At 35.3% G+C, this 22,056-nt stretch overlaps 1 protein-coding gene across 8 annotated transcripts in view; it reads left to right on the top strand.

The window, feature by feature from the left end:
* Positions 1-22,056, top strand: part of LOC142325609 (UDP-glucosyltransferase 2-like) — a 103,546-nt gene that overhangs the window by 50,373 nt on the left and 31,117 nt on the right. For 6 of the 8 annotated variants that reach the window (XM_075367563.1, XM_075367566.1, XM_075367567.1 and 3 more), the window contains one exon: positions 15,690-15,933. In XM_075367563.1, the coding sequence (XP_075223678.1) occupies positions 15,690-15,933 (244 nt within the window). Of the gene's footprint in view, positions 1-10,166; positions 10,259-15,689; positions 15,934-22,056 lie in introns of all 8 variants that reach the window. The other 2 variants (XM_075367568.1, XM_075367569.1) reach the window with 1 other exon arrangement.

The following is a 22,056-nucleotide window of genomic DNA, read 5'->3' as shown; positions in this document are numbered from 1 at the left end:
TACTAACAATTAATATACCGATTACTAACTACCAATGTTAAAACTAATATTTATAGAAATTAACGCTTAGTATAACAATGTGCTTATTTGCAATAATGTGTAATGGGTTTTTTCATCTAAATAACGCATGTTATTATTAAGTATGTAATCGTAAATTAAGTTTTACCGTAACTGCAGACAATTTTATTTGATACCAAGAAAGTATTCAGAGTTAATTATTATCTGACTGTTGAAGGTTATAATATAATTATTAATTATATTATGAGAAACTTTACTATGAGAAGTTAATGTCTACTTTTTCCATCTTTGGCTGGACGTTTCAGAATATATTTATAATAAAATCTTTTAATAAAGTCATTGTTTTAAAATTAAGAAAACAAATATTTTCCGGTTCATATGTTTCATACTTTTACCGAAAAGTCTTTGCTTTTCATCTAAAAATCTCTGCTTTTTCTGCTCTTGCTTTGAATTCAAATCCCACTTTCAGAATTCATCTTTTTGTTAAGCTTCTCTTATTAAATTTATTACAAAATAAATATATTTTTGTATTTATAAACAGATAAATGCACATTTTATACAGATTTACTGAGAAAATATTTTTATCCCGCCCAGTACAATCGGTGTAGCTGTACAATATATTAACCAAAAGCTCTTTTGAATATGTTGCCGAAGGAGTTGTAAAAGTCATCTTTGAATCGAGAAATTTCTTTTTATTAATATTATCATTATTATACGGCCCGTTTACTTTATTTAAAATTAGGTCTTGTATTCTGTTCTATTCCTTCCTCCCTGTATTCGATTATATTTTAATTTCTATCTGTTTCCTTGTACCGTGAATTTGAAAAACTATTCTTATTTGTTATATCATTTAACCTACTTTGCCTTTAGGGAAGTAAACGTTTAGCGTACTTTGAGTCAGCAAAGCAAAAACTGTAGAAATAAAGCACGTTTATAAAAAATATTTACCCGGTTTTGTAAAAGATTGCGTTTTGTTATTCTGAGAGTAGAACTCATTTGCTTTGTAATTTTTTATTTATTTTAATCTTTCACGGTGTCATTTTATTACTTAAAATGCTAATCAAAGTTCATTAATCCTTAATAATGTATATATGTCACCGTTCAATGATTAGGTTAAGAAGACAGTCGATTGGAAATGCTGAAGCTGTATGTGGAAACTTATAGAATGACGAAGATGATGAAACATGAAATAAATAAATATATATTATTAATAAATAAATAAAGTGCATAAATAAATATGTAATTAAGAGCTCACAGAGTAGGTATCATATTCTTATCTGTACCATATTTTCGAATCGTTTATAAGTCAAACAATTCGTAAAATTAAAATTATAAGGTAGTTCAATAAAGCTAAATATATATTTATATTCCAGCCATTACAAACGCAATTTAGCCAGTAATTTTTCATATTTTTTAATCTTTTCTACATCGATTCGTTAAATGTTTAGATAATACAAAATAAATTTCCCAGATCACTGACCCAGAAGGCTTTGCTGTCGTGTTATATGAATAATACCATACATTTAAAATTATTTTAGACGTAATTTGAAAGTACAAGGTGAAAAGATAAAGATGCTACGATTTGCTGATGATATAGTAATTCTAGCCGAGAGTAAAAAGGATTTAGAAGAAACAATGAACGGCATAGATGAAGTCCTACGCAAGAATTACCGCATGAAAATAAACAAGAACAAAACGAAACTAATGAAATGTAGTAGAAATAACATTGACCGCTGAATGTGAAAATAGGAGGAGAAAAGATTATGGAGGTAGAAGAATTTTGTTATTTAGGAAGTAGAATTACTAAAGATGGACGAAGCAGGAGCGATATAAAATGCCGAATAGCACAAGCTAAACGAGCCTTCAGTAAGAAATATAATTTGTTTACATCAAAAATTAATTTAAATGTCAGGAAAAGATTTTTGAAAGTGTATGTTTGGAGTGTCGCTTTATATGGAAGTGAAACTTGGACGATCGGAGTATCTGAGAAGAAAAGATTAGAAGCTTTTGAAATGCGGTGCTATAGGCGAATGTTAAAAATCAAATGGGTGGATAAAGTGACAAATGAAGAGGAATTGCGGCAAATAGATGAAGAAAGAAGCGTTTGGAAAAATATAGTTAAAAGAAGAGACAGACTTATAGGCCACATACTAAGGCATCCTGGAATAGTCGCTTTAATATTGGAAGGACAGGTAGAAGGGAAAAATTGTGTAGGCAGGCCACGTTTGGAATATGTAAAACAAATTGTTAGGGATGTAGGATGTAGAGGGTATACTGAAATGAAACGACTAGCACTAGATAGGGAATCTTTTTGTCTGAAGACAAAAAAAAAAAAATGTGAAATATTTTTAAATATCTATTTAATACAAGGAACTGGCCACTAACATACACGTCTTAATTGAGTGTATCTTTTTATCGTTGCCTTATACGTTAATCGATTGTAATTTTGAAAAAAGAATTAGTGAATTAACAAATAAATAAAACGGGCAAATTTGTTACAGTTTGATTTATTATTTATTAATCCAAAGAGTGGATTCACTGAAAAATGCACAGTAAAACATGCATTTGAGGAACCCCTCAAAAAAAATACATTAAAGAACCAACAGTAAAAATGGCGGTTGAATTAAACACATTTTTTCACGTGTTTAAACGTGCACACGGCTTCCTCCACGACTCTCTCCCGCCAGAAGCAGTCCGTTGTCGATTAATTTACAGATTATATTTAATTTATTCTCTAACCGTAGATTATTTTTATATATATTTTATAACTATATTTTTACTTATTTATTATAGTTATTATTTATTAATTTTATTTATTTAATTTCATTAATAAAAGAAATGGATTTAGTTAAAACTTAGCAGTAAAAAAAAGTATTTTTTATTTTGATGGACAGAATCGTTTATACGCAGTCATATGCGTAGATGCAGAGCGGTTCGCTCTGCATCTACGCATATGACCTTGACAAATAACAGGAGTGTTTTGATTATTTAAATAATAAATAATTACAATAATTACTGAATTTATTAAATAAATACTCAAAAGATTACGGTGTTAATTAGTCAAAGTTAGCGAGCGTAGGTTAAGTTTGGTTAAATTAAATAAAATAAATAAATATTAATAACCATTTATTATAATTAATAAAGAGACTGTTCATTTTCCACCGAAATCCGATCGACTACTTTGTTTTTAAATAAAGCTGTAGCTGCAGTGGCGTTAATACGTAAGTACCGGTATACGTTCTCTTTAAACTGAAATGACAGCTTGAACAAAGGGAAATGAAAATGTAAGTACGGGAAGCAGGAGAGTTAAGTGTAGAAGGTAAAAACGAGACGGTAAATTCGTGGCAGTAAGTGTGCTTGTGGTATCTGCCGGTTTGCTATGGTTCTTGAGCACGGCTTGAGAAAACAGGAAAACTAACGTCATTTCATACGTCCTTAAAACTGGTATAAATATTATCCTTCACCGTAATTTATTTTTGGGGTATTCTTTGCCCTACGGCAGAATTTCTGATACTATAAAGTTACTTTATACTATATATAACGTATATACTATACTATATATAATAAATATAATAAATACTATAAATACTAAAACACAGTGCTGAACAACCCCCCCCCCCACCCACACAACATACTCCACGTGCGCGCGCGTGTGTGTGTGCACGCGCGCGTACACACACAACTTAACAAACCTTGATGTTCAATAAAATAATACAAAAAGTTGTTCAGCCATAAAAATCTTTCACTAAATTTACAGCATCACTTATGAAACAATCTTTATGTGCATGATAAAACCACTACCGCAACTAAAGAACACAGCAGGTCATACTGAGAGCTGAATTCACACCGAAGAAAATTTCGAATTATTCATTACTTGATTCGCTGGTATGTCTATACGTGTGCGGCTTGACATGAAGCGACACCATTCGACCGTTACGTATCAAGTATAGGTCTACAGCACGCATCGTAATATAAATCATATGCTAATAAGCAAACATACAGACGTACTAACTTATTTGTGTTGTTTGTTCCACGAATGACGGAACACAAATAAATTTAAGGGGTTGTAGCTTAAGAACGTTACGCGAGGGTTATTTCGGAATATATATTTAGATTCGGGATATAAAATTCTACACACATCACCTACTCCCTTTTCAGTTCCAAATTTTAGGTTGACCGTAATAATTAATATGTATAATTCTGAGTTTGAGCGTGCAAGTTATGTCACGTATAGAAGTTTACGCTTGTTTGTTTAAGTTAACTGTATAAATACGATTGTAGATTTGACTAATCACAAGAAGCCGAATGATTAATAGCCCGGTTCATATTTTTATCGCGTAAATAAATATATTTCATAATATTTATTTAGATAAAAAAATGTGTAATTACATTTTGATTTACGATGAAATTCCTCACAAAGTTATATATTATAAATAAAGAGTGTATCAGAAAGTTCTCCCGGCACATTATTAACTTATTTTACTCGTGGAAATAATGGAAAAAGTTCTAATAAGCTTCGCTTGCGAATTACGGCTGGTGAAAGATTTCTCTCGGATTTCAGCTACCCCGGTGAAATGAGGTATTGAAATTTTTAGGACAATAATTAAGGAATCGAATCGGCGATTTCTTATGGTTTTTGACCTGAAATATCGGATGAAATAGGTCCCAGAACCGCATCTGTAGTAGGTTTTGAGAAATCTGGGGTGAAAACCAATAAATCGGGGTAAAAAATCCTATTTTTTATGTTTTACGTACAATAATTTTGTTAAACGGGTAATAAACAGGTAAAACGTTTAAACAAAACCGATAGAGAATTTAATTCTGAACAGACTGACGTAAGATAAGTTAAATAAAACAAAGAAAAGGTAGAAAAATTCAAATTTTATTTAATAACAGTTCACTAGACCAAAGCGGATTATACTTACAAGTTTATAATATGTTCAAAATTAAGCCCGCCAATTTCAACACATTTCTCGGCACGCTTCTGTACTGCTTTTGTTGCTGTTTTTAGTTCTTCAGGACTATCCTTAATTTGCTCAGCCTCACGCATAATGCTTACAGTTAATTCTTATATACAATACTGTTTTACGTACAATATTCTAAAATATAAGTAAACGCAAAAATCTGAAGGTGTTAGATTAGGCGATCTTGGGGGTCAGAAATTCGAACCTTCACGACCAATCACTTCACCATTTCTCAAAGAAATGGTGATTTAAGTGAGTGAACATTCCACCCCCGTAGGGGAAGACACCCGCACCCGCCTTGTGATGCTTCCGGTCGCCACTCCCACCCCCCACGTTCTAAGCCCTGATTGACTTCAATGGCAGTCGTCTTTCGCTCTCTAACTTTTTACATCTCAAAGTAATAAGCCAGGCCCCGATGGCCGCCGATGTAAATGCCTCGGTAGACATTTACATCGGTGATTTTCTCGGCTTTTGTCTTCGCTGTAGGCCTCGTCCGGACATCTTGAATGTCCTACATCGTTGCCCTCTAAACTAGCTAACCGAGTACGCGGAAGCACGAACCGTAAACGAGCGAACAGCACAAGTGAAGCGAGGAGGCGCGCAATCTTGCTGGAAGTATACTTTGCGTCTCAGCGCTAGAAAAATATTTTCAAGCGGCTACGCCAATTCTTGTTGAAGAAAATGCAAGTAGATCTCGGCATTTAAGCGGCCAGGTAATACGAACGGTCATTGTGAAGAAGACCGCACCAAACATCGACGCTAAATGGGTGTTGAAGGCCGCCTTCCACCGTTTCACGAAGATTTACTTTTGAGCCCGTTTATGCTCATCGCGTAAGTTGCTGACGCCGTCTCGAGTGAATTTGCCTCGAACCGTACTTGTGAGTTGTCGATTTTTATTCCATCAGTTGCAGAACTCTAAGCGACGCGGACCTTCTCGTGGGTGTAGAATTTGAAACGGAAGCGTAAAGCTTGTATTAAGCGTCTTCCAAACCGTCGAATGCGAAATTCCGACCCGCTTAGAAAGATGTCGTTCACTGACGCGCTGAACTGCATCGATAAAAGCTCGTATTGGACAGATCGTCGATAGCCGGTACGAACACTAGGTAGTGAATCTGCTTCCTGAAGATCGCGAAAAGTCGCGCTGGTCGTTTAGGAATCTGGAATCTTCCGATTCCGAAAACGTATTTCATATTCTACTGCAGCAGCTGTAACATTACCGTTACACACCCCGAAAATGAATACCGTATAAGCGTATTCCTCTGTTGTAAACGAGATCGGTTTTATCGTTATTTCAACTGCTAACCGATCGCGTTCAAAAAGACAGCACAGTTCACAGTATCCGATATATTTGATGTACTTACAGAATGATTTAAACACTAGTACAGTATTTTTCCACACTTTTTTTCTACCTTCTAATTACGGCAATTACAAATTAACACGGTAATATCATTAATTCCTTAAGCCATCCCGTACATGTTTCTGTACAACAATTTTATCGCCGTTTATCTTATTAACGAATTAATAATTATTATTCGTCAGTCGGTTTTACATGTATATGGTTTCTGGAAAAGAAAGGAACTAGCGTTAACTTATAACCTTTCCCTTAATATACAACATCGATGATTTGTAGGTTTTATATAACAATATACGGTAGTATCTGTGTCGATCTAACCGGCTTTAATGCGACTCTAGCTACTGCTTAAGAGGAAATTTAAGCGGAATATTAAAGTAAGTATTCAAGTGAAGCGGTAAAATAATTTTTATAATCTTTGAGTAAAATTTTGAAATACAGGACACATTATGACAGTATTTCCCCATCCCTTCCGCAAATTGTAAATATTATTAATAGTGTAAACAAAATTAAACGGCTTCGATGACCCGCATTCAGAAATCATCGAACAATATTTCCTAAAACTCTGTTAATCCGTTCTAAAGAAGTCAAGTAAACGATAACCGACAAAACAGAACAAAAATCAGGCTTTTTATACCCCATCCTCGAATGAAATTTCCCAAATATATATGCAAAGCGACATATTAACCTAATTGAATCGCGTAATATAGAACGAGAATGCAACTCTATTCCAGAAAAGATAAAGAAAAAATGTTTTCCCCTCATCCCTTTATTCGGATTTAAATAAGACCGATCGCCAGCATCTTGGCTATATAAGCGCAATTATAAATTACGTGAAAAAATTGATCTAATGTTTGAATAAAAGTTTGAGTTGCGGGACTCATAAGCTCCATATCTACCTGCCTGATAGACCGGCTAACCGATATTATACGGCAACAATGCTGCATATACAAAAATCATCGGGCCAAATTTCATCTAAATCGGTTCATCCAGATCGGAGATATCAAATAAAAAAGTCACATGCGTATATATTTCTGAAATTTTTCAACGATAAAAGCTTTTAACTAATTACGTTCAGACGAGGTCATGAAACATCAAAATTTCCAAAATTTGACACGACTAACATACTTAAACCCTATAGTTATATAGTACGAGTATAGAGTCGAGAAAATAAAAGAATATAATATATAAAATAGAGTTATATAACACCGATAGACAAAAAAAAGTTTTTAATGTTTCTCTAAGTGCGACACCATTTCTTGAACTGCTTTTTTGCGTACATTACAGAACTGTAAATACAATTTTTCGATCGCCCTTAGTTTTAAAAATATTACGCTTCAGAAAATTAAAGGAAAATATAGTTATCTGTAAAATTTATAATTCTGCATGGCCATATCTGTGTTAGAATGATTTTGTCGATGCTTTTATTTTATAAATAGCCTCAGGCACATCCCGCATTAATGTCCAGCATTAACGGGCTACCATGTTAGTATTCCATTTCCCTTTATAACGGCTATCCATCACCGAAATATCTTTGTGGAAACGTTCACAGAGTTCGTCACTTACGTCTCCGAGGTTGTCCGGAAAAAATCCAGGTGCGAGGGGAGGTGAATTTCAGACATATTACTTCCCGTAGCTCTGTATGAAGTAAGAACTCGATTAACAATATCGCGGTAATTGTGTGATTTTTGTTTGTCGAGAAAATGTTTTCAAATGTCTTTAAATGAAGCCCAAGCTGCACTTTCTACATTATTTAACATCGAATTAAATACATCATCTTTGACCGACTCTCTTATTTGTGGACCGACAAATATTCCTTCTTTAATTTTTCCCTCACTTACATTCGGAAATTTCTGCCTGATGTACAAAAATCAGGGGCTATCCTTCTTCATTGCTTTTAAAAATCTTTTCATGAGTCCTAGCTTGATATGGAAAGGCGGTAAAAATATTTTTTTGGGTTCAAGTAAGGGCTCATGAATAATATTTTTTCCATTTGGAGTTAGGTGCCTCGTTTCTTCCACTCTTTGGTAACATAATATTTATCCCTTGATAGGCTGTCCCATTCGCAAAGAAAACACATGTACTTGGTATAGTCTAACAAAATAGCTATAACTTTCAAATCACCACATATGTTCCAGCTACGTTTTTTATAATTTATTTCTTCAAGGACGTCTTTCATCACATCGAATGTCTCTTTCAAATTAATACCGTAAGCGATCGGTATCGAAGAATATTTGTTACCGTTGTGTAGTAGAACCGCTTTTAAACTATACTTAGACGAACCTTTGAAAAGGCGCCAGTCCTCAGGTTTATGAACTTATCCTAAGTGCAACATAATTTCATCAATATTTGTGCAGTAAACCAGATTACTTTCATCAATAAAGTACTAAGAAAGTTCTTTTTGTCGGCTTCGAAAGCCCGAAATGTTTGTATTTTTTTTTAAAGTAAATTCCAACCTTGCAGTCTTGATCCTAACAGTTCAGCTTGATTTTTTGATAAATTTAAATCCCTAACCGAGTCATTTAATTCACTTTGTGATATAAGATTGAATTATCAAATTCAAAATCATTGTTGTCTTCTTCAATACCGCTCGATTCTTCATCGCCGCTTTCGAAACATACATTCACAGGTGGCTCAGGAACTGGAATAATTTCACCGCGAGGTACAGGCCTGATTGCAGATTGCAATGAAGGATATTTTACAGTACTGTTACATTTTTTAGAAATTCTAGACACACTTGTTAAAGAAAAGTAACAATAAGTTACACGATCCTTTGGTTCACGCCGAACCATAGGCACACCAAACGGCAAAGACTTCTTTGTACGTTTCAGCCATCCTCTTAAATATACATAACAATTATTGCGTACTAATTGAGGAGTTCACGTCTTATCCTGATCACCAATTTTACACTAAAAGTAAAAATTATATGCTTTTTTAATTAAAAGTGTAATGTTTTTTCTCTTTGATTTTACGGTAAACTCAACGCATACGTAACAAAAGGCATCCGCATCATTTACACAATTTCGAGGCATTATGACACAGCACTGTTAACAAACTTAAGATAACAATAAAACTGAAAAAATAATTAATTCCTAAATCTGTGCTAATACAAACAACACAGCTGTGTTAATGTTTTGACCTGCACAAATATGATTATTTTGTCCGTGAAGGGTCACTCTTCAGTATTGGATATGATATCGTAATATGCGACTATGATGTGATTAAATTCCTTGTCTGGTATTGTTTACTTATCGCTTACAAATTACGTTAACAAGTTAAACGATAAAAAATGAGCTAACAAAATACAATAAAGGAGCTTAAAACGGTAACTATACGTTGAAAAAATAAAAAATAAAGTATAAACATTTTTCAAAAATGGTGGAAGATAGAAAGATTCTTCATATTCGTTTTCAGCATCAAAAAAAACAGATTAAAACCCGTGTATCGCATATTAGGAAACAAAAAATATGTTTATCAGTGTAATCAGTCGTACCTTTCAGGAATGAAAAAAAAATTAAATTAAGTAATTATACATTATTATTCTTTATTTGTTACAGCATGATATATGCCGTTAAGTCTTAACGGACTTAACTGCATATATCATTTTAGAACGCTATCGTTGTACTGAAAACAACAACGTTTTTCATTTATTACAATTTAACTAGCGGCATAATTACATTTTTAAGAATAACGAATACACTGTAATATTAACATCTTATCGTAATTTAGACTACTCGCTCGGTTTTATCTAATAAAAGATATCCCTACTATTTTTATATAATTTTATATTTATTTACGCATAATTATTTTCTCATCGAGTAAATCTTTTTCAGACTCAGGATTTATTAACGATCAATTTATTACATACAAACCGCTGTACGCAAGCGAATTATCTTCTTCGTTTATATTCGAACACAAAGCGATGGTAAGATTATTTGTTTATTATTTTTTACTGTTAATGATTTGATTCTATTTATTTACTCGTTTAATACCGTATTAAAAATATCTGGCAAAAGAACGGCTATACTTTACCGACGCTTAGATATGAACCTGTACTTCGAAAACCGATTTCTAAAATATTAACAGAATTTTCTCTTACTTCCCCGTTTTCATTTTAATTATTATTTGAAGAAAATAAATTATATTTACCTTAGCGCTACCATTTTTTTTGTCAAGTAAAAATGTTTTTTTAAACCGTCTTAATAAGTTGAAAAAAATGTCAAAATTAGAATGTTTAGAGTACGAAACGTTGAGATTTGTTAAAAACTCGGTCTGTGACGTTTTTCAACGATCAGCGTATTTTCCCTTACGTATAACCAGGTAAATAAAAGCGTTAATATCGCTTTTATTAGAAATCTTTTAATATTAATTCTATCAGACTACGTAAGGATACATCGATATCTGTATCCGCTTGTAAACGTAGAAATGAATCGTATCACTCGCATTTAAGTAAATAGAAACGATACTAGATTAAAAAAAAAAAAAACAGATATATAAGTACTATAAACTGTTACATCCGATAACAACCGGTTTTTATAACCGGTATTTTTGTTTCTTTTCTCAAAAAATAATGAAATTTTAAAGAGCCTCCTACCTTATTACGGATAAATTCCTAACCGTAATGACATCGGTATTATATAATTTGTTCGGAAGATACAGAGTCGTATGTAGTCGAAGGGAAAAAGGTTTAACGTTCTAGATAGGAAATAAATAAAGTTGTACCGATGGTCGATGGTCGATCGGTAGTCAGGATCGTCAGCTAGCCGAGTAAAAAAACAGATTAGCGTGCGTTTAAGGCATTATATGCGCATGTAAGAACGTGCAAATCTTACTGACCCGAATCCATTACAAAAATGACGTTACACCGTAAACCGTTTTTTAAATCAAATATTCAGCGGCTTTCTCTAGTTGTTTTTTAATATCGAATATATTTTTTGACAGGACCTACTAAGAAAGTGCGGTACATTTTTTTTTTTTTGTAAACAATTTAACGGAAAATTTTTACTTTTTAAAATATAAATTTGTTTTACAGATTAATTGTCGGTAAAACTGACCTCTGTTTATGCGTTCGCTGATGATACGGTAGAAAAATTACAACATTAAAACACGAAATTTACACTTCCTTTACAGACGTATCGTCGAAAACATTGGATGATTACAAATTCGGAATTTTTACGTTAAAATTTTCACAACCGCATCGATAATAATTTTGTCTTTGTGTACGCGATAATAAAAATGTATAGATATATATTTACTTCCAAATAAGAAGTAGTAACCCACCGAGTTAGTCTAGTGGTGGACGCTTCTTCGCAAATCAGCTGATTTCGAAGTATATATATATATATATATATATATGTGTCGGAGACGCGAGGAGATTTGTCAGGGATTCAACGTTTTGTGTTTCACTCACTTTTATTATTACAAGTGGAGAATATATAAGACTATAATAAAGCTCAACCAATAAAAATGAGTAGACAACTCGTACAATGAAACAATTACAAATGATAACTATCACCCATCAATAACTCAGCAGTACATGAATCATAATATAAGATTAATTTAATTTAGAACTCAAACAATACTAAAACAACCTGCGATAGACCGAGGCTCAGGGAAATAACGAATTCGCGACCACCAGGACGTCCGTTCGATCTGGGTTCCAAAGCAAGACTACCTTTTCTCCATATTCTCAAATAATATACCTACTGCATATTTCCTTTTCCTTATTAATTTTATGATACCCCTATCGTCCTGGGATCCCGACTACGTTGACAACCATGTGCCTACCTAGGCCTAAGCCTACCGCAATAAAACAATTTAAACCTTATTTTACAAAATATTACTAGTAATAGTACATTTCTTAAAACTACTAAAAATACAGATATTCTAAAGAATATTCTCATCGTTTTGTCGGAAGATACTCCACGTACTTTATTCTCCGACATATATATATATATATATATAAGTTATGTTACTGAGAATAGATGATGCGTTACATTCCATAAGCCATGTGCGTTGCCTATCCCAAGTTCCAGGAAAAGCCACCGCGAGAAAGCATGTAATACAGCTGCAACCTATATATTTCTTTATTCTTAATGTAATAATAATTAGTTAGTCCCAGTCCTTGACTCGTTCGATGAACACGGTCCTATTAGTCTCAGTCTAGCGCGCACGGAGTAAAGTCTTGTATTAGTAGACTCGTTCGATATTCTATCGTCCTTCAAATTAAAGTCATTTGCGCGTACGCTTAGTGATATTAACAATTACACGTATAATAATCGTAACGATTTTAATCGTAAAAAATAAAATACACTTTTTTTAAAAACGGAACTCGTCGAGTATCGCAATTAACTGGCGCAGTCGGTAGGACACCTTGAGGACGGTTACCGTAAGTAATCGAAGTTTGGTTTTCAAACCGTTAACAAGGTATCCCAAATAAAAGTCATCTCGAAAAGTTAACGAATATAATTTCTTCGATCAACGTATCGTTAACGAGGACCAACGGAGGACGAGAATAACAGAATATTACTCGTCGGAGTCCATATCGAAGTCGATAATCGACGTAGTCTGGGGAGCTATCCGATAGATTCGATCTTTGAACTGCAGCGACGTAGAAGAAAGCGCGTCTCTCTACAAGCTGTTCCAGTCGGCAGAATTAGCAAATATAATCCTGATAGACAACCGGCTCGTCGAAGGCGACCGATCGACGACAGCGACAAATTTCGAAGGCGACAAACTACGACGACAACCCGATCAACATATATATATAATAATAAAGGTAATACTGTAGGAATATAAGAAATATTTCGATAATTTTGCGTATTAGATATATATAATTGTCCGTATAGCATATTAATATAAAAATGGCAGTACCGTTATTGAAAAAGGAATTTTTAAATACGTTACCTGAATTTACAGGTGAGCCGTCAGTATTAAATCGTTTCGTTACTTTATTTGATAAATTAGCGGCAAACTTTTATCGCCAACAATGGAACGGCTTTCAAAATGAATATTTATTTTCCACAATTATTTCTAAAATAAAATCACTCGCATTAGAATCGGTAATAGGTTCAAATATTTATAAACGGAACGACGTTAGACAAATACGATTAAACGGTTATCTCGACAAAAGAGATTGTTTTTCATTGAATTTAGAATTAGCCGAATTAAAATAGGAGAACAGCGAAACTCCTTTTGATTTTTATGAACGTATACAAAAGGCATCGAACAAGCAAATAGCACGTTTCACGAATAAAGAGGCGACAACTGTAAATGTTTTAATTGAATATGTAAAGAAATTGGCATTAAGAATATTATTAAGAGACTTAATTGAACCGATAGAATCGCTAATGCGAAAGAAAAACGCTAATCGTTAAGAAGATGCATTAAGTATGTTACCTGATGATTTACAATTTCAAATGAATAAGTATAATTCTGTTAATAGTAATCTAATTGTAAAGAAAGCGGCTTCGACCCGAAATCCAAATATCTTTAAACACCAAACACCAAGATATCCTAGTTATTACCAAAACTATATTCCTAAAACTCCAAGCTTCCAAAGAACACCTTTTAATAGACAACCTTATAACCACACACAGCCCACTTATTATAAAAAAACCCTTCCAAAATCCCATTCGACGACCGTCATTTAAAGGAACAGAAGAAATACCGACGAGTATAAATACAAGAAATCCGGTAAAACCTCCGAATAAACACCCGAAAGTATATCAACTGGCGAATAATAGGCCCAGAAACGAAAGATCAAAAGAATCTTACGATAATAATACTATACGCAATTAAGGCTGTTGTTAATAATACTCTCAACGATAGCTTATTTACATATTCGTTTAAAACATTTGCAATCGCTGCCTCTTTATCTGTAAAATAATAATAATTGCATGTTTAATAACTTCTGTATACGTTCGTAAAAACTAAAAGGAGTTTCACCTTTCTTTTTTTTTAACTCTGCTAATTCTAAATTTAATATAAAACAATCTCTCTTGTCGAAATATCCATTTAATAATACCCGCCTGACATCATTCCGTTTATAACGATTTGATCCTATTACTAATTCTAATGCGGGTGATTTTATTTGAGATAATTGTGGAAAACAAATATTCATTTTGAAAGTCGTCCGGATTATTGGCGACGTAAAATTTTGCGAATAATTTGTCGCACAAAGTAATAAAACCATTTAAAATTAACCGGTCACCTAAAAATTCGGGTAACATATCTAAATAATCTCTTTTTAATACCTGAACTGTCAATTTTAAATGTTAATGTTAATTACGCTATGCGCGCAAAATAAATAAAAGTACATTTCACAAAATATTTCTCGTATATCATTTAAACACTTTTCTTACTTACAGTATTATTTTTATCAATAGATACATGTCGATCGAGTTTCCTTCGATTAATCGGGTTGCCTTCGCCGATCGGTTGTATCGCCGATATAGAGTCGCCTTCGTAGTCCAACGTTGCCTTTGATGATTGACCGTGCCTTCGACGATCGGCTTGTCGATCGGGATTATATTCGTTAATTCTACCGGGTGGAACAGTTTGTAGAGGATGTCCTCTCATATAGGTCGCTGAAGTTTGAAGACTGAATCGATCAGGTAGTTCCCCGTACTCTGTCGATTGCCGTCTTCGATGTGGACTCCGTTGAATAACACGCTCTTATTCTCGTCGTCCGTTACACCTCTTAAACGATTCGATGACCGAAGAAATTACGCACGTTGATTTCTCGAGATGAATATTTATTTATTTAAATATTTATTTTTAACGGTTTGAAAACTAAAGTTCGTTTACATCAGCTAACCGCCCTCAAGGTGTCCTTCCGACTTCGCCAGTTAAGATGAAACACAACGATGATGTGTTTTAAAAAACAACTTTTACTTTTAAAAACGCAGAATATTACACTATTTATTGTCGATGTACATTCAAAGTAATAATTATAAAATATTAATGCGTACGTACTCAACAAACAGGACGATGTATATCGAACGAGTAACACGGACTAACTAATTATTCTCACACTTAACAAAGGGAGCAGCTGTATTGCGTTCCATCATACGGTGGATTTCGTAGTATTTAGTGATATACAACACACGTGGCCGACGGAATGCAATGCGTCAGGATTTTACTATTACTGTAACATAATTTATATATATATATATATATATTTGCTTGCTACATACCTTTCAATTTGTAGGACGCTATAGATATTCAAGGTATTACAGAATTTTAAGGTATAAAATTTATCATCGCATCTAGAGAGCGTGAAAAATCATATTAATAAGTAATACAAAAATTCTATTTAAATATTTATAGTGAAAATTATTCGTTTTTTATTACAGATTATCGGAAAATATATTCTTTTATTTATAATTTTTGGAGTAACAATTTTTTCAACTGAAGGAGGAAATATTTTGGTTTTCTTACCGGTTCCAGCAAAAAGTCATTTGCATATATTCAAACCTTTCGTTGAAGCGCTCGTAAAAAGAAATCATTCGATAACAGCATTTGTATCACTGCCTCAAAAAATTTCATCGCCTAATTACAAGGAAATTACTGTAAAAAGTGATGCGTTGCAAAATCTATGTAAGTAAAATAATTTATATTGTTGTATGCATGTGCGCGCGTGCGCGTATGTATGTTTTATTACAGATTATGTTAACGTAAAATTAAAGTAAATAAATTTAAAAACATTGATTTTTTTTGTTCTCTTGCCTCTTTTAGCTTCTACCTGCCTTTAACAAAAGGTGAAATATATTAATTTTTATTATTTTTTTTTAAAGCAATTGTTTTAATAACCGTACTCCTCTGTACCGATACAGATATATTTGTATTTAATAGATCGACTGTAAGTACAGAATATTTGAAATAGGTTTTTCATTACATAACAGAAGCGCTTTCGCGAATTTGATTTGCATCATCGGCTGTGACCAGATATATAATGTATCCAGAGAAGAGAATCGAGGTGTGAAGACGAAGTACGAATCGTCGAAACGATTGAAATAATATAGAGTGAGCAACATAAAACCGAATCCATAACATAACCGCTACAGAATCGGTAGGTTATGTTGGAATGAAATTTTATGAACGATACGGATATATTAAATAAGAAAACCAAAAACGTAATTTAAAAGTTGCATTTATGTAGGAGACAGCCCGAATCATCCAGGAGTCTCCGGAGGTGAAAAAGCTTGAGGTCCAGGTCGACCCCAAGCGCAAGCGTAGGCCCCGGGTCTACATTGACCGGCGGTTATCCGATAAGGAGGTTTTGTCTCTCGTGAGGGAGCAGAACACCGAGTTGGATGAGGCTGCTTTTGCGAAAGAGTGTAGGCGACTCTTCAAGGCCGCCGTGAGGCTCAGCGGTATCATGGCGTGTTTGAACTTGGTGCTGGTCTCTTCCAGAAATTTGTGTCTGAGGGTAGATTGTACGTGGATTTCACTTCTTGTAGGGTTATGGAATACATTGATGTACAAAGGTGCTTCAAGTGCTCTCGTTTTGTTCACAGGACCAAATTCTGTAAGTATGCGTCAGTCTGCGCGCATTGTGGCGCGGAAGGTCACAAGCGCGACGACTGTCCGCAGAAAGCCGAGGCTCCATCTTGCGTTAACTGTAAGAGGTTGCGCAAAGAGTGCAAGCATTCGGTCAACAGTAAGGACTGTGGCTGTTACTTACGTGCGGTAGAATTATATTTCAATTCCTTGGATAGTTAGAATCCTTCTTTGGGGCATTGTGTTTGCACACAGTTAGGATAGTTGTTGTTGGAGTCTCGGGGTTGTTTTTCAACACCGCTCATGTAGTTGGGCGATCTGCCAGGTCGTTAAGTTGCTGTTTTAAAATGATCCACCTCATTTCTGATGCGGAAGGCTGTATTTCTTACTGCGAAGCCAAATCGCTTCTTTGGCAGTTATTTCTCGACCGCGGGTTTCTGTTGGTGTTGCTCTGCTTGCAGAGTTGATTCTGCATTAAACATGGGTGGATTTGGCGGTAGGTTTTTCAGTCCCAGACTTGTCTGGGCAGTGTTATTTTCTTTCTTAATGGTGTCGGCCTGGCAGAGTGTAGGTATCCTAGCAGCTTACGCTGCTGTGTAATTACTGACTAGTCTTGGCTTCTCGTACTGTGTTGGCGCTTGCGGGGCCTTGTCCCGTAGGACTCTCGGGTGGCTAGGGCACCGCCCAGGCAGTTAACTGGCCAGAGGTAGGCGCTTTGGCACCGGCCTCGGTGCCAAATTAGTATTAAGATTAGTCGGTTAGATTAGTATTAATGGAGGTTGTGCTCCGGGGGTTCGCTCCCCGTGCACGATTATTAACTTTAGCATGGCGATTTGTCGAATTGGAGTGCACACCTAATGGGGGTGATGGGTTAAATTGGTTGCGATCGACCAGGGTGTATTCCGAGAGGCCCTCCTAACCGGAGCTGAAGTGGGAGATTAGAGGTTATACTCAGCTCCCGACAGACCAAACTTTAGGACCTCTGGGACTTGGTTTATTGTTTATCTAGCGGCTGTGCTCCAATCGCTTAAATTCATACGATCCGTTGCGGTTACCGAAATTGCTGGAAGATATGCTGTCGTGGCGTACTTGATGCATCTATGTGCTGGGGCATGGAATAATTTTAGACTGATTGTGGTAGGCGCGGGGTCTTCTTCTCCGCGGTTTTAGGCTTTTGCTTAGTTGTTGAGGGCAACGTGGTAGCGTTAGGTGTCAGCTGTCTTCTTCGGAAGGCAGGACTCATACTATCTCTCGTGACGAATTACCAATGTAGATGTCCCTCGGGGCATCTGCATCGGTGGCATCTCCCCGTGGCCGGGCTGTACACTGTGAAATGTGTTACAGTTTGAGGGCAAGAAGATGTCCTCCGTTAAAGCCATTACTGGCAAGGAACGGGGGGGGGGGGTGTAGCGACCTGACACGCTACGAGGCGGGATCTTCTCCCCTCGGCGGGGAATTGAGATGTTGCATTTATGTTCAAAGTGATCATCCTGGATATCGATGACTTTTGTGATCATATTGAGAGTCGTCTGACGCAAAACTATGTTGTCAATTGCGTTGATTTCTCGTTGAATGTTCACCTTCAGCTCATCAATATTGCGGGGATTAGATGCATAAACTCTCTCCTTTAAGTAGGTCCAAAGGAAAAAATCGTAAGAAGGCAACTCTGAGAAACGTGGAGGCCACCGTCCTCTGCTGACAGCTCGTTCATCTGTGATTCAGTGAAACGTTTTACGTGTGACACTTTGCTCCGTGTTAATGAAAGAAGCTGTATTCTTTTTCATTATCAGTTAATTGCGCATAGAATTCTTGAAAATTGTGAGGTAAACTTGCGTATTGACAGTCCGGTCAAAAAATATCGGTCCCGCTATACGATTACCGGAAACTGTACACCAAAAACCGATTTCTCATCGTGAAGTGGACGCTTGAATATCTAATGAAGATTCCTCGATATCCAATTCCTGGTGTTCTGCGAATTAACACGGCCGGATAAGTGAAACCGTGCCTTATCTGACATGAAATACGACACGGGGTCTATCTGTCCATCACCAACAATGTTTTCGAGAAGCCAGTCGCAATAATCAAGTCCTTTCGGTTTGTCTGTTTCCTTCAGTTGTTGCACAGTTGTAACGCGGTACCCTTTCGATTCTAATTCGTGAAGAGCTTTACGACAAGATGTGTATTTAACCCCAGATCGTTGAGATAACTTGCGTAGTGAATTTTTTTGGACCGCCAGTAATTCTCCTCCCGATGTCGGCATGGCCTGTGGACTGTATACGCCATTTTTTTAACTAAATCCTGTGCGCTATTCTTCGCTGAGATGCAGATATTCGGAAATTTTTCTACGAATACTTGACGCGATTCTTCAAACGATCCAGAACGATTATAGACCTCGACTACAGCTCTCCTCTCCTAGATTGAATAAGGCATTTTGCACATATAGAACTGCGCTCGCAATATTTCACTGCAGCAAAACGTATACCGCACTGAATAGCTGACGAACGGCAGCATCACGAGTAATATATACATCCACAAGTCGCGCTAGTTGTGTGAGTCTTTCATAAATGGGAATTTTTTTTTTTTTTTTAATCCCTACATCCCTGGGCCGGACATCCAATTAAGTATATTCGGCCCAGGGACGTGTTCTTCCGACTCTAAGGAGGTCTCCCCATTTACCGGCTTAACATCCGGCACGACAGGTCAACCCCCCGGTTCTGGTTCTTTTCTGCCTGCCTCTAATCCCCGGCGGGGGAAATAGGGCCCGACTATGCCGTTCCCCGCCCCCCACCAGGAACCGGGTCTCTGTCATTATGCCTTGCCTCAAACCAAAGGGCGGCACCAAGGGGTGCCTTGCCAGCACCAAGGGCGCAAGCACCCCCAGAAAACCAACACCCTCGGCCGGGTGTACACCCTCATAAATGATATTGGGTAGCGGTTTCATTACGGGTTCGGTTTTATGTTGCTCACTCTTTATAAAATGAAAAAACGACACTCATAATCTAGCCGAAATGTTTTCACTAACCTAAAAAAAAAATGTTTCCTACTGGGTATCGGATTATTTTTACTTTGTGTAGTCGTGATTCCTAAATAATTCACGCGGTAAAGGGTTAACTTCAACGTTGTATTCTTTTTTTATTAACGACAAAAGATCTAATTCAGTAAAACAGAAGTAAGCGTAAAGTTTTCTTGAATGAGAGTGCCGTATTAAAAACTTTTGGCGTGGTTTAGGAAAATTTTTTCTATCGTCATAGTATTTCCTGATTTTTGGAAAATATTTCAAATTTCACAGATAACAAAAAGATTCTACTTTCAATTTTTTACGATCTCAGCGAAACTTTCGATACAGTTCCAAATTTTTAACGATGAAAAAGGTTATTTTGATATAGCGATATAACATATTACATAACATCGTTATTCCCATTAACTACGAATCGTATGTATAGGAAAATTATGTTTTTAGAAAATTAAATATTTTAATTTAGCCTTGTGTTTATATTTATAAATGTGCAACCTACAATAAATAAAAAATAAAAAATGTACTCTTAAAAAACGAACAATATCCACCTTTACCGACCGGTCAGTCGAACAATTTTCGTCTAATTCAACACAACATTTCGGTTTACAAGAAAAGGCCTTACCCTTCCGTTGCCGTTTTTAATAGATTACCGAACCGTTCGAAAAATATTCTCACCGATCTACTTAAAATGCGATTAAAGTATTTTCTTTGATAGAATCAATATTACTCTGTTAATGAAATTTAAAAAATGTTAATTTTAAAAAAATTTTTCTACATCCCGTTCGACGAGTATCTAATTATTTGTTCAAAAAACATACCAATATCGGTTTCAGAATTGTGAATTATTTTCTAGTAATTTTCTATATTTAATATATACTAGCTCCACGTCACAGCTGCGACCGCGCAATGTGGTTACTTACGTTTCCTGTAGCGGTAGATCTTTTTTTTTATATTTATCAGTCGAGCAACCGATGGCAGATAGAGCCAGTCTCAGATACAGTAACGGTGGCAGAGGGTTGTGTCGGTTGACCCACAGCGCCGTATACCTTAGCATCCCTTAAAACGGGAAAATTTACGATCGTTGTTCAAAATTTTTTTTTTACCTTTTTTCATCCCCTTTCAAGGTCGATTTCAAAAATAAAGAAATCGGTTTATCGACGTGAAAATTACATTCGCCGAAAATCAGGTTGATTTCTTCATTTCTTCACTTTTAACGAGAAATTAAAAAAAATAACAGGGTTTCAAAAAAAAATTCAAAAATAAATTTTAACCCTTGAAACTCGGAATGAAACTCAAAATCTAGAAATTGGTTTTCAGATGGTCATAATCGATCGGTTCAAACCCAGTTCACACAGTGATAGACACTCACAGTTCACAATTCATTACGGTTTGTGGTTCAACCGGCAAACCTCCACTAGGCTTCTTTCTTTTCTGTTTATCCTCCGGAACCACCGTAAGGTATTACTTCAGAGGATGAATGTACGGATGTAAATGAAGTGTAGGTTGTACAGCCTCATGTCGACCGTGCCCGAGACGTGTGGTTAACTGAAACCCAACCGTCAAACAACACCGGTATCTACGATCTAGTATTCAGATCCGTACAAAAGTTATAAAAGTAGCCTTTACTAGGATTTGAACCTTAGAACTCTCGATTTCGAAATCAGTTGATTTGCAATGAAGAGCTGGACCAACTCAGTGGGTTAAATCTATATATATATATATATATATATAGTAGTGGAAGTTTTTTGAGATGAAATATATCCAAAAACCTTTTCAGTTATGCCAAGGAACATGGGTAAAGATTCAGTAGCGATAGATCGGGTAGTTTTTTCGTTTTATCCCGAACAAAAACAACCCTCTTCTTCTTTTTACTTCCTTGTACGAAGTAAAGGAAGTATTGTGATCCTGAAAAATTTCGGCTTTTCGAAAAATTCAGAGCGGCTTCATTCAATCATTCGTTAGGAATAAAAAAAATATTTTTGTTTAATCTTTTGAAAAAAATCATAATTTATACTATTTATCTATCCTATATTATTCTTTGCTCCCGCTTTTTACTCTGAGATCTTTTCCTGAATTCAACGTAAAAATAGAGAGTAATTAAACTGTGAAACGCATTCAAAAATCTTCTACTTATCGTGAGACGATTCCTTAAAACGTACTTATAATTTTTTATCGCATTATCTTATTTTACCATTTTATTGTGT

This window comes from Lycorma delicatula, chromosome 5 (genome assembly GCF_047948215.1).
Source record: "Lycorma delicatula isolate Av1 chromosome 5, ASM4794821v1, whole genome shotgun sequence".
NCBI lineage: Eukaryota > Metazoa > Arthropoda > Insecta > Hemiptera > Fulgoridae > Lycorma > Lycorma delicatula.
Note: the sequence above shows the minus strand (reverse complement) of the source record. Positions and strands in the feature narration are given on the sequence as shown.